The sequence below is a fragment of the Lissotriton helveticus genome, chromosome 5_1 (genome assembly GCF_964261635.1).
Source record: "Lissotriton helveticus chromosome 5_1, aLisHel1.1, whole genome shotgun sequence".
Taxonomy (NCBI): Eukaryota; Metazoa; Chordata; class Amphibia; order Caudata; family Salamandridae; genus Lissotriton; species Lissotriton helveticus.
The window spans coordinates 748,829,166-748,843,868 of NC_136065.1; the positions used below are offsets into that span (position 1 = coordinate 748,829,166).

A 14,703-nucleotide genomic window follows, 5' to 3' on the forward strand; every position below is an offset into this window, starting at 1 on the left:
GGGAGATAGAGGTATTACTGCATAATGTTTACAGATTCATTACAATGCCTGATAAAACCTGAAAGACGAAAAATCTGCATTAAAAAGTATCCATTGAATAGCTGTTGCTAGTTATCGACTATGGATGTACCTAACTATATGTATGTATTTGTCAACTATGGTCAAAACCATCAGGAAATGAAGCTAGGATCAGGCTAACCATTGTATGTTTGAGATAAACAAATAGTAAAGTTAGTATATACACAAGACTAGTTATAAAGATGTGCCTGAAATTCTGACTATTTCTTCAAACTGTCTAAGTGGGTATGGTTTCACAACTCGCTGATAAAAAATGTACATGTGCCTATCTGAGTAATATGCCTTTTAGGACTGTGTAATTAAAGATAAACCAAAACAAAGTGAATGGTATTGGTGTTTATTATGAGCTTCCAGATATTACATTTAATCCATTAGTATTTAAGCCTTAAGATATAGCACCAATACAACAATGGCTAATTCTCCCATGGAGTATGTGTTATCCTTACTACTAAAGCCGAAACCTTCCCATATTTTACCGTCCCCCCAGGTAAAGACATGCAAGGGTAAAAATGGAAATGCCAAAATATGTTTTTGTTCGGGGTGAACCCAATTATTAAATGTACTGTACCTGTACATTTTAGGTGAACGATTACAAGAAACGAGGAACATTATCAATTTTTTGAGAGGTAATTAGAGTTCATTAACCAAGATTATTTTCTTTCTGGCAGGATTGGCAGTCTACCACTAGTAATTCCTGTTCAGTCCTTTTGGTCTGGCTCTAGTTGAGCTCTGATGCTGCCTGGTCAAATTGTCTTGGAATAGAGAGGAGAGGCACAGGACAGCTGGCTTCGATAAGTGCTGGATTGAGAATAATTGGCAGAGACATTGGTGGGACACCAACGAGCTGGGGGGAAGCAAGTGGTTGAAGGATGAGCGAAGATTGTGCTTTTGGACCAGTCATATCTGTGACAGGGCTCATACTTGAAGGTGTGCAAATGGAAGTGGATCCTGTAGGTCCAATAGTAGATAGTCCTGCAGTTGTAGGCTTCCCGGAGTCTGCAGGCAAATAATCAATAAACAATTACTGACAGGAAAAAAACATGCTTCCATGCAGAGAAAAGTCTTATCAACTGCTTGGAAAGATCTAATACTAAATAGCAAACGTGTTGAAACACTAAATCTAGCGGGCAGAAATGAACATTTTGAGAAACTGTTGTACCTAGATAGAAACTTAAAATCGAAATTCCAAAGACAAACATAGCCCTATTCTGATTAATGTCCTAGCTAGTGAAGACAATCCTTTAAGTAATGCAATGTTACAAGTCATTTTCTTGAATTTAGAATGAATTATCTTTCTTCACATATCACAAATGCAGCTTTCTAAATGTATTTTTGCAGAATTAAATCAGTTATCTTTCCCATCGAGTATATTAACAATTCCACTTGCATAACCCTTCTTCAGATGTGTCTTAAGTCTTTATATGTTTCTAAGTGCTACAAATACCAGCCCACACACACAGAAAAAAATGAAAGATGGAAGAACAAATTACTTACCTTTGGTAACACCTTCTCTGGTAAAGATGCTATCTAGCCACAGATTCCTTAGAGTAGAATATTCCCCAGGCTCCCTGGATCCAGAACATTTTGAGCAATCCCTTTTGTGCACTGGTAGGTGGCATCTTCTCAGATCAGCGTGACATTGTGCGCGCTGGAAGTGGCGTGTGTGGTGCCTATATAGGGGACACCCTGGCAAGCTGACCTAAGTTCTTGACTTTTTTTCTGCACCAGAAGCACAGAGCCAATTCGAGGAGGACTGACTAGTAAGCCTGAATGGAGGTCCTGAAGGATCTCTTTTATAAGGTAAGACAGCTTGCAGAACGGGTAGGATCGGTAAGGTATCTTCAGCTAGATAGAGTCTCTGTCAGATAAGGCATTACCGAAGGTAAGTAAATTGTTCATCTGATAGAGACTTCTAGCCACAGATTCCTTACCTTCAATAGATACAAAAGCAATCTCTCCCCTGAGGCAGGTCTGTGGACTGTCTAAACTTAAAAGTTCCGGTGGACTGACCGGGCAAAATGGCCATCTTACTAGACCTGACTCTCTAGGCAGTAGTGTTTGGCAAACGTGTGCAGTGATGCCCACATATCTGCCTGACAGATGTCCAGAACAGGGACTCCCCTAGTCAAAGCAGGGGTCACAGTTGTAGCTCTGGTGAAATGAGTGTTTAAGCCCTTAGGAGGCTGTTTCTTGGCCATTGCGTAGCAGATCTTAATCCAGAGGATGATCCATCGAGAGATGGTTTGTTTTCTGAACTGTATTTCCCTCCTTTGCCTCTACAAAATCAAAGAGTTGACGGTTTACTCTTAATTTTTGGGTACGATTAATATAGAACAAAAACACTCTTTCTGGATCCAGGCTTTGGAGTCTCTTGTCTTCCTTAGTAGGAAAGGGGTACTTGGGATTGTAGGCTGAGTAATCTTCTGTTTGATGTGGAAAGGTGCGATTACCTTTGACAAAAAGAACGCACAGGTTCGAAGAACCAGCTTGTCTGGGAAGAAGAAAGGGTACAGAGAGTTAACGGACAGTACTTGTAATTCGTTAACTCTCCTGGCCGATGTTATTGCCACAAGGAAGACAGTCTTTATTGTTATGAGCCTTACAGGGCAGCTGTGCATTAGCTCACAAGGCCCATTGGGGCATAACGAAGGGCATGAAAGGAAACATATGCAGCAAACATTTATGAACTCTAGTCAGAACAGGTGACTAAAACAGGGTAGGTTGATCCGGCAACTGAAGAAAGGCGAAAATGGCAGAAAGCTATCCTTTCCCTGTGCCCAAAGCAAAGCCTCGACGGGCCAGGGATAGAGCAAAAATGAGAAATTCAGACAAGGTTGCATATAGAGGATCAACTGATTTAGATGCACACCACAATACAAACTAGTTTTAATAGAAAAAGGCCTGGCAGCCAAAATGATATCACATACCTCAGGAGGAAGATCAAACTCCCTTAACTGTCGCCGCTCATTCCCCACACATGAAGGTGGAGAGTGGACAGGTTCAAGTTGTGAGACGTTGGCCTGGTATATGCTGTCCACTAGTTATAGTGGGCACCTTGCACCAGTCCAAACAACCCTTTTTGATGATTAGGTTTAAGACAACCTTTATTGAAAGCTATCCTAGTGGTACCTATGGAGAGCAGCCTTCAGGCTAAGTCTTGAAGGAATGTAAAGCAGCTTGTTTTAAAAGATTATAACCTCTTGAATGACCAAATGAAAGGAGAACTACACAAGGTATATATAAAATATATGTATTTATTACTAAACACGCTCTACTAATCTCTTTATGAAATTAGAGAGCAAGGTACACAATATTAAAACACTAGAACACAAGTAAATAGCACAATATACATTGGGCCCCTGGGGGAGGCCAAACCATATATTAAGAAAGTGGTATAACAACCACGCTGGGACCCTGAAGGAACCACCCAGGTAGTGACAAAGGGGACCCACGGGGGATGCGTGCAGTGCGAGAACACAGCTGCGAGCTCCGTACAATTCTATGGGAAAGTTGCGGTTGGAATTTTAGAGTTTAAGGAAACTTCAGAGAGGACTTGGAGCAAACCCTTTTAGACTTAGAAGGTTCTAAGGCGAGCACCCATGTCAGCACCGGAGTACTCGTGTTACCTCACCCAGGGAAGCCGGGTGCATAGGTGTCAAATGGTGTTGGGAATCTTCGCTGTTTTCAATGGCGAGTTGCTGCAAAAGTGCTGCTGCCGTGGAAAGGAAAAGTGTACAGTGTGATCCAAGCCTGGATCGGAGATGTGAAGAACCTGAAAGTAGAGAGGACAGAGTCTGGGTCACTTGCCAGTGACCAGGGGCTCGGTAGACGAATGCCCACCGATGTCAGGTGCCTCGGGTGCAAAGAGGTGAAGCTTGACTCCGCTGCCACGGAGACCAGGAGACGTCGACTAGAGTCCGCAGACGGGCTTTCCCACGAAGGATATCGAGTGTTGGGGGGTCGGTGTCCGGATTGGAGACCAACAAGCCTTGGCAACTGCAACCCACACGGTCAGAGAAGGAAAATGCTACTTACCAGTATGCATCTGTTCTTGGCATGTAGAGCTGCAGAGTTACACACTGTGCATAGATGACCACCTAGTGTTGGGCCCGGATCTTTGTAGTTTCTTTTGTGGTAGAAAAGTCTTTGGAAGTCACGGGATAGGTGACTCCTCCTTTGGATGATACTGAGCATGGGCATCGGCTCCATCCCCAGATTGTTTTTCGCCATTAGGGAAGTGATGGAGCTGTACAAGAAGTAGTGATGTCCATGTGATTTGTATCTAATTAAGATAATACTGGAATAGATAAAGGTAGCCGGGGAGGCGGGTGGGCGTGTGAAACTCTGCAGCTCTACATGCCAAGAACAGATGTGTAGTGTAGTTCCTATCATCCCAATAGGCTCTGCGCATTGGAATAATATCTTCAATAGTATAGACGTAGGACAGAGGTTAACTAGGTCTTCTACTGACGATATTAGACTTAAAGTTTAATGTTTGTGCCAGCTAGCTCAGAGTTCACTAGAAACTTTCTCGAATATACAAGAAGGGATTTAGTTTCTGACAACCATAGAACATGACAACTTTGCTCTCCCCTAATCAAGAGTGTATCTCTAGAGTCGTGTGAAAACAAAAGACAACTTATTTTACTCAGTCAGTTCAGTGCATTCTTAGTTTCACCAGATTGTAGAGAAAAGGAAGAGACGGGCGTGTTCAATAAAAGATGTTATTTATTGATCAGTCTCTTTTCTCATACAAGAGAAATGAATCGCTATTATTGCAATACTTAGAGTTAAGTAAAGTGCATACAGTAATAACAGAATTATAAAATAATACTGTAAAAGCATTGAAATGGTTTCTTAGCCATATGATACTTAAAATGGATAAAATAGATACATACATATAGACATTGACTAATCGTACTCAACTGGTGCTTCTAACTACGCCTACCCCAATGTACCTGACCTAAGCCTAATACATGGCGGGAGTAGATAAGTAGCAGTTTAAGTTAAGTTTGTTTTGCCAAGGGTCTGCTTCAAGAATTCTCTACAAAGGATGATTCAGTTCAGTACCTGGGAGATTAGAAGGCTGGAGGGCTGGTATCTCTATCTCAGGTCTTGATATTCCAGCTGCCTGCGAGGGCTGCTTGGAAGCGCCGGAGCTGGATTTCTCGGCAGGAGAAAAGGCAGCGTCTCTCTCTCAGCGCGTCAGAAAGGAGGGGCAGCGTCTGTGGGCTTCGCTGTCAGCTGGGCTCCTCGGCAAGTCTCGCTGCTCCAATCTTGTCACCACCTCGTGTGTTTGCTTAAGGCAATGTCGGTATTATTTATACCTGAAAGGTGCCGGGATTGACGTAAGGATGGACATAAATACGTCAATAAGGATGTCATACGAACTGATCGTTCGCACATTCTTTACTGAAGTTCTCGGCTAAATCAAAACAATGGCTGTGGGGATTTCCCAGATCGTGGTAGGTTTGATTTGTTTTGAGAACACCGTATGCCTATTAGGGGGCTGGAGGAATAGTGCTTGCCTAATGAGATGGCATGCGCTATGACCTAATCAGATAACGGGCTTCTGTGCCGTTGTGTGGCTAATCAGATAACGGATTTCTGTGCAGTTGAATGGCTGCTGGTTAATTATTAACCAGACAAGGGTCAGAAACAGGGGGATCGATACAGTACCCATAGTAAATACACCACACCCACTCCACGTAGTCTATGTCCATATTTACAAGTCTAGGCATAGTAAACATACTAGTAGTGTAAGTGTATACCGAACCACCCCAAAATACAATCAAATGCATTTCGAAATTGCAAAATGGGAAATACACGAAAAGATGAGTATAGTCACTATATGCACTTCAAGCAGTATAATAATGCTAAATCTAAACGCATATTTTGAAATCAGCATGAATGAAATGCGGAAATTACACATGAAATGGCTCTTAATACAGAAGAAAAAAGTCGAGACCATCTCATCACAAAAATCATAATACTCGTGAACATGCTAGAGGGTAGCTAATGTGTCTAGAGTAGCTAAATATAGAAATTTTGTTCTCTAAGAATAGTCTTACTTTAAGCAGAAGATAAGTGTCCCAAAAAAATCGTAAATATTTTTGGAATGGAAGGGGAAAAAATGTCTCGCGCTCTGTAAAAACTGGTGAGAAAATTTCTTTTTGCTTTATTTTCAAAGTTGAAGGCCAAATTCAGGGTGTAGGGAACGCCGTGTGCTAGTTTGCTCAAAGTCATTCTTTCTGCTCTGGTGAAAACATCATATTGTTGAGACTTTCGAAAAAACTGTCAACTGCTTCTTGTGAAAGTTCCACTAACTCGGATAAATTTTGTAACATGCATTCATGAGCATGATTGCCTTCATAGATGTTTTGTTCAGCATAGCTGACAGAAGGTTGTACCTGATCGATGCTGCTTTCATCTTGTACTTCACAACTCTTCAATCGTAGTGGTGAAGTCTCCACGAATGCCGTCATCAGGATTGGTAGCCGCTGGGGACAGTACAATGCATGAGCCGTTACCAGACCCAACAAAGTCTCTGCGTCCATTGGCACATCCGATTGTAGTGTCAGATAGGTGTCCAACACGCATTCTTCGCCGCATAGCAAGCACCTTAATACAGGCATAACACAACTTTGCCACATCGGTCTGAATGAAAGAAACCAAGTCATGTTCAAATCTCGTAGCCGTGCTAGTGAAAGGACTTTAGTTATGCGGTCCCGGTAGCCAATAGCTCGGATTGTTTCTTCCATTATCGCTGGTGTGTTGTCTGTGACGTGGTTTGCCATAGCGAAGTAACAGGATCAAAAATAGGATGCCTGCCACTAGTCCCAAAAGGAGAGGAAGTCCGCCAAAGATAGAATGGACAAAATCAGGAAAAATTACCCAGGATGGCTTTGAATGGGGTTAAAGCTCCCGAAAACACTGTCTTAAATACACTCGCGATTCCGCTTGTATCAGAACTATTTAAGATTTCGCTCAGTATTTCTGCGAAATGTATGGGGGAATTGGTTGATAACAGTGAATGAATCTCAGCCGTTGTCCTTGCAACTTGGAGATCATATGTTTCTTTTGATGACGATAACATGGTTGGCGTCTGTAGGAGCACTGTCTTCATTCTGCTTAAAGTATCAATTCGAATAGAAGAAATCTTCAAACTGGGCCACAACCTTGCCTCCCTGTCTCGGGCATCGTTCGGGTACAATACTCGTTCACAGCACATGACCTTCGTAGTCACGGTTATGAGATAAGGTTTTCCGGGCAGCAGACTGCAACATCTGCGATCTACAATTAGAATGTAACTCCCGTTCGTGAGTCTCATAAAGAATGGTTCTATTTGTGTTGCAGGTGTGCCTAGCTGGTGACATGAAAGGTTATTTGAGTTCCCTTCACATGCTCCATGCAAACTAATACCCTGACACAGAAGTGTACCGCTTAGTGACCTTTCACAGTTATTGCCACTAAGGAACACACTTTGTCCTTTATTACTAACACAAGTGTGTGTATAGGGCAAGTTCCATGTTGACTTAATGTATCCTTTACCCAACCTTTCATACTGGCCTGCCTGTATATATTTTTGGCAGTATTGAAACTGGAAAGTTGTTATCGGAATATTTATTATCCCATGTATTATCCATTCAATGACAGGTCGTTCTGACATTGTCAATGGTAATCTCTCAAGTTTTTCAATGCTCAGAATTGTATAGTCAGCACCCTTCTGTGCCAAACTGATTTGTTTATCAGTAAGGTTAAAGATATTAAATAGTGACGTTGTGTTGATTAAACGCCAAGGCACATAGCCTGAACGCAGATTTTGTAACGTCCAGCCAAGTTGTACAATAGAACGCAATTGGGACTGACCGTGTTGTAACATCAGTAAGTCTTGCGATATTATATCGATTGCTGAAGATACAATACTGTCCAGTGAATATATTCTGGAGGACAGAGTCATTAACCCATTGTCCACAACAGAAAGTGATTTTTCCAAATTAATACGGTCAATTTCCCGTATTTTTTCTGCTGTCTCAATTTGAGTTACTTTCCAAACTTCATTGTAAGCTGCATATATAGAGGCACTATGAAACGTTTTTGACGCTGTTTGCGTGGTCCCATAATGAAATCACGCAAGTCAGCACCTTCTTGAAGTAAAGTTAGGTGTTGCTTAATTTCTGCCAGTGTGGATGTTTGTAGCCATTGAAGGCAGAGCTTGCCCACACTGTAAGTAGTTACTATCCCTGGATGTTGTCTTTGGGAATATCTAGGGTCTGGCCTGGTCAATTTGAACCCCTGTATTTTGTTCAGGAATCTGTCTTGACAGTTATTTGTATCTGTGGGCCAGATCAACCATTGTTTCCAATCAGGATGTGTTCTGTTTTGGTTTAAAATATGGTTTACGTCTATCTCAACATCTATAGAGTTATTACTATTCGTTGTTGGCTTTGGAATAGACGGTTTGTTTAAGTCTTTGATTTTGGCTAAGCCAAGACAGGTAGTTTGTTGAATAGTGTCATTCAAAAATATAATTTGTTCTGGGATCATGCAGGTTCTGAACAATGATTCTATACCTTGTACTTGCCAATCTTTTGTACCCCAAACAGTTTTTGTTTCAATGTTACTGTTCCAGAAATCAAAACCAAATGTATTCATTTGCTCAAAAAATGAATCTGAATATATCAATTTTGTGTTTGTAAGCATGGTCTTCATACCTGTCTTATTTGACAATTTGAAATAAAATGTTTCTGCATTACTTGTGTTAAACCCTGAAAAGTATGAATATTTATCAAAAAATGTTTTGGAACTACCCTTTGGTGGAGTAGCACAATGTTCCCATTGGTTATAATTTAAAACATTTCTAGGTTGTGCAGATTTATGGAGATAATGGTTACCATAGTGGTTATAGCAGAACATTTGATCATAATTAGATGAACCCTGTAAATAATCATGTTCTGTAAACTTAGCAGACATTACTAGGTCAGACATCATATTATTAATACTTTCAAAGTCGCAATCATCAGCAAATGTGCTTGGTTTTACAAAGTCACTTAACGAGATCTTAAATTGGTGTGGATACTTCAGGATTTCAACCGGGCCATAGATTTCATAATCAGTATTGTCCTATGCTACACCGCCTGGTATAGGATTGGCTGTGAAGTTCACTGAAGAAAGTTCTCTTTTCTTGACGTGTGAAGTTGTGTGTGGTTTAAGGACCAAGTTGATTTTCTGGCTTGCTGTGTCCATTTTAGCATATTTTCCCTCAATGAAAAGTCCCAAGCATAGTACCATGATGAGCCAAAGTATGAGGACAAATGCACCTAATGTCACCCAAATTTCAATCCATGGAGAAGTCAGATAGGTTCTCTTTAGTTGCTGAAAAAGTTCCTTTGCTTTGTCTTTAAAAGTTTTTGTTGATGGCTGTTCTGGTTCGCTTTGTTCTTCTGAAGAATCATCGAAGTTGATGAAGTAGCCGGATGCCGTTCTGTCAATTGTTCCAATTGCTTCTGGATTACTTTTTGTTTTTGGCTTTTGCTTTGTTTCATTAGAAAAGTCTGTAGTTACATCATCGTAGGTTGTTGTTTCTTGATGAAAAGCTTTGATTTGGGTTTTAAGAGGTTCAAGTTCCATTGCTTTGTTGCATAGTCCTTGTTGTTTCACTGTAGATTTTCCAAATGTGATCAGTCTTTCAGATTGAACCTCTGTGGATGTAGCAAACTTTGGTGTTCTGCTACTTCTTGGGAGTCCACTTGGCCTACTATTTGTTATCGGCCACATGATTGTGGTTTAACCAGGTCGATGAATATGACTCGGTTCTCCTTTTTACCAGCAAGGGGCGGTAGTACTACTGATCTTGTCCCGTTGATAGACAAGACAGGAACTGCTTTTCTGTAAGAAGGCCCAAATCCCTTCTTTACCGCGATCTTTTCTCTGACCAGATCCCCGACTTTTGGAATCCAGACAGGCCTTGCTGGGACAGGTGGTTTTTCTTCAGTGGTTGTTGGCTGCTGTTTCAACTTTATGTTGCTCAGGTCTTTTCTTGTTTCATTTAAGTCCTGTAAAATAGCCAAGCGATCTTTGATATCAAAGCATTTTTCTTTAACCACTGAAGTCTGACTATCTAAGTCCTGGATTAACATTCTAGTCCCAAACAATAGTTCGTACGGACTGAGTCCTTTCAGAGAATTTCTTGGCAGGTTATTTAGACTACGTTGGACACTTATTAAATGTTTGACCCACCCAGCTCCTGAACCTAATACCTTTGCTGTTATAGATTGCTTTATGTCACGTTTTTTTCTTTCTACGATTCCGTTTCCCTCAGGATGAAATGGACAAGAATACCGCAATGCAATGCCCATGCTGGTCATGGCCTCCTTATAAGCTCGAGAGCTAAAAGCAGGACCCTGATCAGAATGTAGCATGCCAATTGCGTATGTGCCGATAAAGACTCGCAAATCTTTTATAACAGTTCTGGCGTCAGCCGATCGCTGGGGCCACATCCATATGAATCTCGTGCATGAATCCACTGCGACCAAGATATATTTATAGTTACCATCCCTTTGTAAGGGACCACAGTGGTCCAGGTAAACACAGGCTAATGGTTTATCTGAGATTAGAAGGTGCGTCTGTGCTGGTCGTTTCACTGTTGATACTTTCATTCTTTGACATATTTCACATTCTAGAACATAGTTCCTTGTTTGTCGTCGCATTTGTGGCCACCAGTATCTCTGTTTTAATAATGATACTGTGGCTGAAACGCCAGCATGTACAGAAGCAAGCCCTTCGTGTGCCGCTATAATGAGTCCTAACCTATGTTCCATGTTTGGAATTGCCCTATCCCCCACTCCAGGGATTCGAGCAAACGGAACATTATTTGCATCAGTTATGTATGAGTACTTTACTGGAAAGCCTTTTGGGAGTGTTTCTATCGCATCTTTTACTGTAGCGCTGACAGCTTGTAATATTTCGCTGTCTATTTTTGTTTTTGACCGAGTGATGGCAGCTACGGAAGCCGTTTGCACAGCTGCCTTCGCGACCTCATCAGCCAATGAATTCCCTGCAACGTGAACGCCATCACGTTGATGACTCAGTGTATGTATCACGTGAGTCTTTTGTAGTTCCTTTTGCAAAAGAACTACTTGTTCCCAAAGCATTTCATGCTTGATTGTGCCACCTTTTGCATCTTTAAAACCGTTCTGAACCCAGATCTGCAAGTATTCATTGTAAGATTGGACGCAATAATATGAATCGCACACTATGAGTGTGGGGAATTCTCGATCGGTATTTTCAAGCGCCATCTTGAATGCTAGTAGTTCAGCTCGCTGAGCTGTACAATCTCCTAGAGATTGCGTTTTAGTGACCACTGGTTTAAATTTTCCTTCGTGCCAGCGACCTTTTACAATCGCGCACGCAGCACTGTAAGCTTGCTTACCCCCCACTGCGGGTTGTGCTGATCCGTCTGTATATATTATACAGCCGTAATGTTCTAGAGGCAGAATCTCGGTCGGCGGAGGACATTCGAATTCATATTGGAGAAACTCTTGTGTTTTTAAGTTGGGATCAAATTCGTATGCCACGTCTGTTGCAGCAAGAGAATTAGCCCATTGTATCCATCTCGGATGGAGTGCTTTAGCATTCGGAATGCTTGCCTTTGTTACCGCCTCCAGGGCTGGTATCGGTGTCACGATGATTATTCGTTTACCTTGTGCTAGGGCTCGTTCTTTTGCTACTGCAGTCTGTACCGCGGTTCGAATTTTTTCCGTTGGGCTAAATTTCATTTCAGCTTTTGTGTACAAATGTGATTTGTATGCTATTGGTACCTTCTCTCCTTCATTAGAGGTCAGGTATGTGAATCCGCATCTTCCTGGGATGACTCGAATCACAAGGTTGCGTGTGTTGTCACGTGTTTGTAATTTTGTTTTGACTAACATATCTGTTTGTAAAGATCTCAAAATTTCTGTGTGTTTTTGAGTCCAATTGATTCTTTTAACATCTGGTTTTATAAGGTCATAGAGAGGTTTAACTCTCTCTGCATAATTTATAATGTAAGTTCTTCCGAAATTTAGGAAACCTAGAATTGATTGTAAGTTTTTTAGTGTTCTAGGTGCTTGGATTACAGCACATTTCTCTAGGAAATTGTCAGCCAGGCTTTTGCCTTCACTTGATAGTTCATATCCTAAAAACAGGACAGTTAGATGGGCAATTCTTGACTTTTTAAAGTTGAATTTGTAACCCTCTGCTGCGAACCCAAGTATTATGGTGTTCACTCTTTTCAAGTGAGTATCCAAGTCATCATCTGTTAGATAGATGTCATCGACATAAGATAATGCCTCATCATCCTATATTTGTAGTAACTCTGTTACTCTTGCTGAGAATAATCCTGGGCTGTTCTTGAACCCCTGGGGCAAACGACAGAATTTTTTTTGCGCGCCATTTATTGAGAACGCGGTCAAATATCTGCTCTCTGGTGCTATATTTTGACAGAAAAATCCATTAGAGATGTCTAATGTTGTTTTGTATTTTTTGCGCACTATGTTATTCATTAGTGCAGCACTATGCGAGTTTCGTACTGCAAAGGTTTTGCAACATGAGTTAAGGTGTCTGCAGTCCAAAACAAGACGATATGAATTGTCTGGTTTGGAGACAGGAAACAAAGGATTATTCATTTGTGAGGTGCAAGTTTCAATCACCCCCTGGTATTCAAGTTGATCTAGGATCTCTTTTACCCGTTGTTTAGCTTCTTGCTTAATTGGATACTGCCTCTGAGCAGTAGGTTGTGATTTTAACTGGATTTTGTGAGGAGGAGAGTCCTCATCCCATCCCACATGGTTTTTATATAATGCAGGAGCTTGGGCTACTGCCCACTTTCTTGCAAGTGTATATTTTTTATGAATTGGAATATGATTTGAGAAGGCAGGCATAATTATTTCTTCGCCATGAGGGCACTCCCTGACAAACTCTGGTGGCCAGTCTCTTTCAGCTAGAAGGATGTCATATCCCTTGGAGAGATTATCCCAAAAGAGACCCCTTATTTTCCTAGTCTTATCCCCCTCTATACGCAATGTTATTTCATATATTTTATGAGGTTTGCTAACTCTGGTATCTGCAGTTTCCACCTGAATGTATTCATTCGTGTCCACTGTCTCCAGATGATTCATAAGGATCTTGCGAGCTATGCTCACTTCTGCTGCGCTGTCTAGCATTGTCTGAGCCCATTCTCCGTTTTTCAGCTGTGTCCTCAGTATTCTCGGCATGGTTGATTACTTTAATACTGGCTACCTTCTTTTTTGGAAACTGTAATTTTTTTATTTTGATGAGCAGGTTCCTTGTCTTTGGACTTGACGTGCTCTTCCCTGTGTTCTGACCGTCCTCTCCTTTCCGATTTCTGCGAGGAAGTCTGAAAAGATTGAGAGGGACGTGTATCAATATCTTGATATCTATCAGGTTTCTTCAGATTATCCCTATTTCTAAGGTTGTATTTTTTCTCAGAGGGCTCCCTTTGGGGAGACTTGTGTCCTTGGTCCGGAGATCTTTCTCTCCGCCGAGGAGACCTTCCTCTGGACTGGAATCTTTTTTCTTTAGGAGTGGATTGTTTATTTCCTTCCCAGTTCTTTTTGTGAGTGTTTAGATTATTTTTAATAAATATTTTTTCAGGTTTTTCAATTAGTTGGGGTTTCACCGGTTTTCCACCCAAACTATCTCTTCCTAGTTCTTCATAGGATTTTTCTATGATTCTGGCAATTTCTAATGGTTGGTCTGCTATATCTGTCTCTTTCAACCTCTGGCGGATCGCCACATTTGCTGCTTCTCCCTTTATATTGGCTAATAATATTGCCGAGACCTGCTTGAAGTCTTTTAGTAATTTCATACCAAGAGCAGGTTCTGGACCGTATTCATCTTGAATTTGTTTTAGCACATCTGCTATTACTGACATGGATGGAACACCATGTGTTTTTGTGTAAATGGAAGCAAAGACTGTACCCCAAGTGTCACAGTCCTCCACATGTGGTGCGATTCCCATTGGAAGACAGATAGTCAGAATCCTGTGTTTCTCAACCGGGGTGGTATCTGGAAATACCGCCTCTATTTGAGTGATTTTTTGTGCTAACCAGAATGGAATTTGTTCCCGTTTTGCGGGTACTTTACCTAGACAGGACTGTATGTTCTGTGGTGTAATTTTATTTGTGTTCCCCTGGTGAGGGATCAGCTGTGGAATTTTAATAGCTGGTAGGACTGTTGAAGTCCGCATTACATATTGGACTAATTGTCTGTGTATTTTAATTAGTTGTTTTAGCTGTGTTAAAAGATCTGGTGCAGACATTTCTTCAATGTCTGGATGTGGTGTGTATCCGGATAGGACCGGCCACGTTGCTCCTGGTCTACCTAGTGGACCGAGCCTGGTGATGTGATTATTATGTTTTAGGGCGCCATTAAACCAGAGCAGGTGCTCTTGGTATTTGAGTGGTATTTCCACCTCCTCGAAAGGAGTGTACTCATTTGGAGGTTCCTCTATTTTGTAATAGTGGAAGTCCTTTGTTACAGCGTTTGCTGCTGGAAAGTTTATCCATGAATAGAATACCTCTGTCTGCCGATATTCGTGTGCCTCGATTACGAATATGACTGTAC

At 41.4% G+C, this 14,703-nt stretch overlaps 1 protein-coding gene across 4 annotated transcripts in view; it reads right to left on the reverse strand.

Moving 5' to 3' along the window:
* Positions 1–399: 399 nt before the first annotated feature.
* GBF1 (golgi brefeldin A resistant guanine nucleotide exchange factor 1) overlaps positions 400–14,703 on the reverse strand; it is a 2,365,494-nt gene continuing 2,351,190 nt past the window's right edge. For all 4 annotated transcript variants that reach the window (XM_078643218.1, XM_078643217.1, XM_078643220.1 and 1 more), the window contains exon 40: positions 400–1,074. In XM_078643218.1, the coding sequence (XP_078499344.1) occupies positions 797–1,074 (278 nt within the window). In that variant the 3' untranslated portion in view covers positions 400–796. The remainder of the gene's footprint in view (positions 1,075–14,703) is intronic.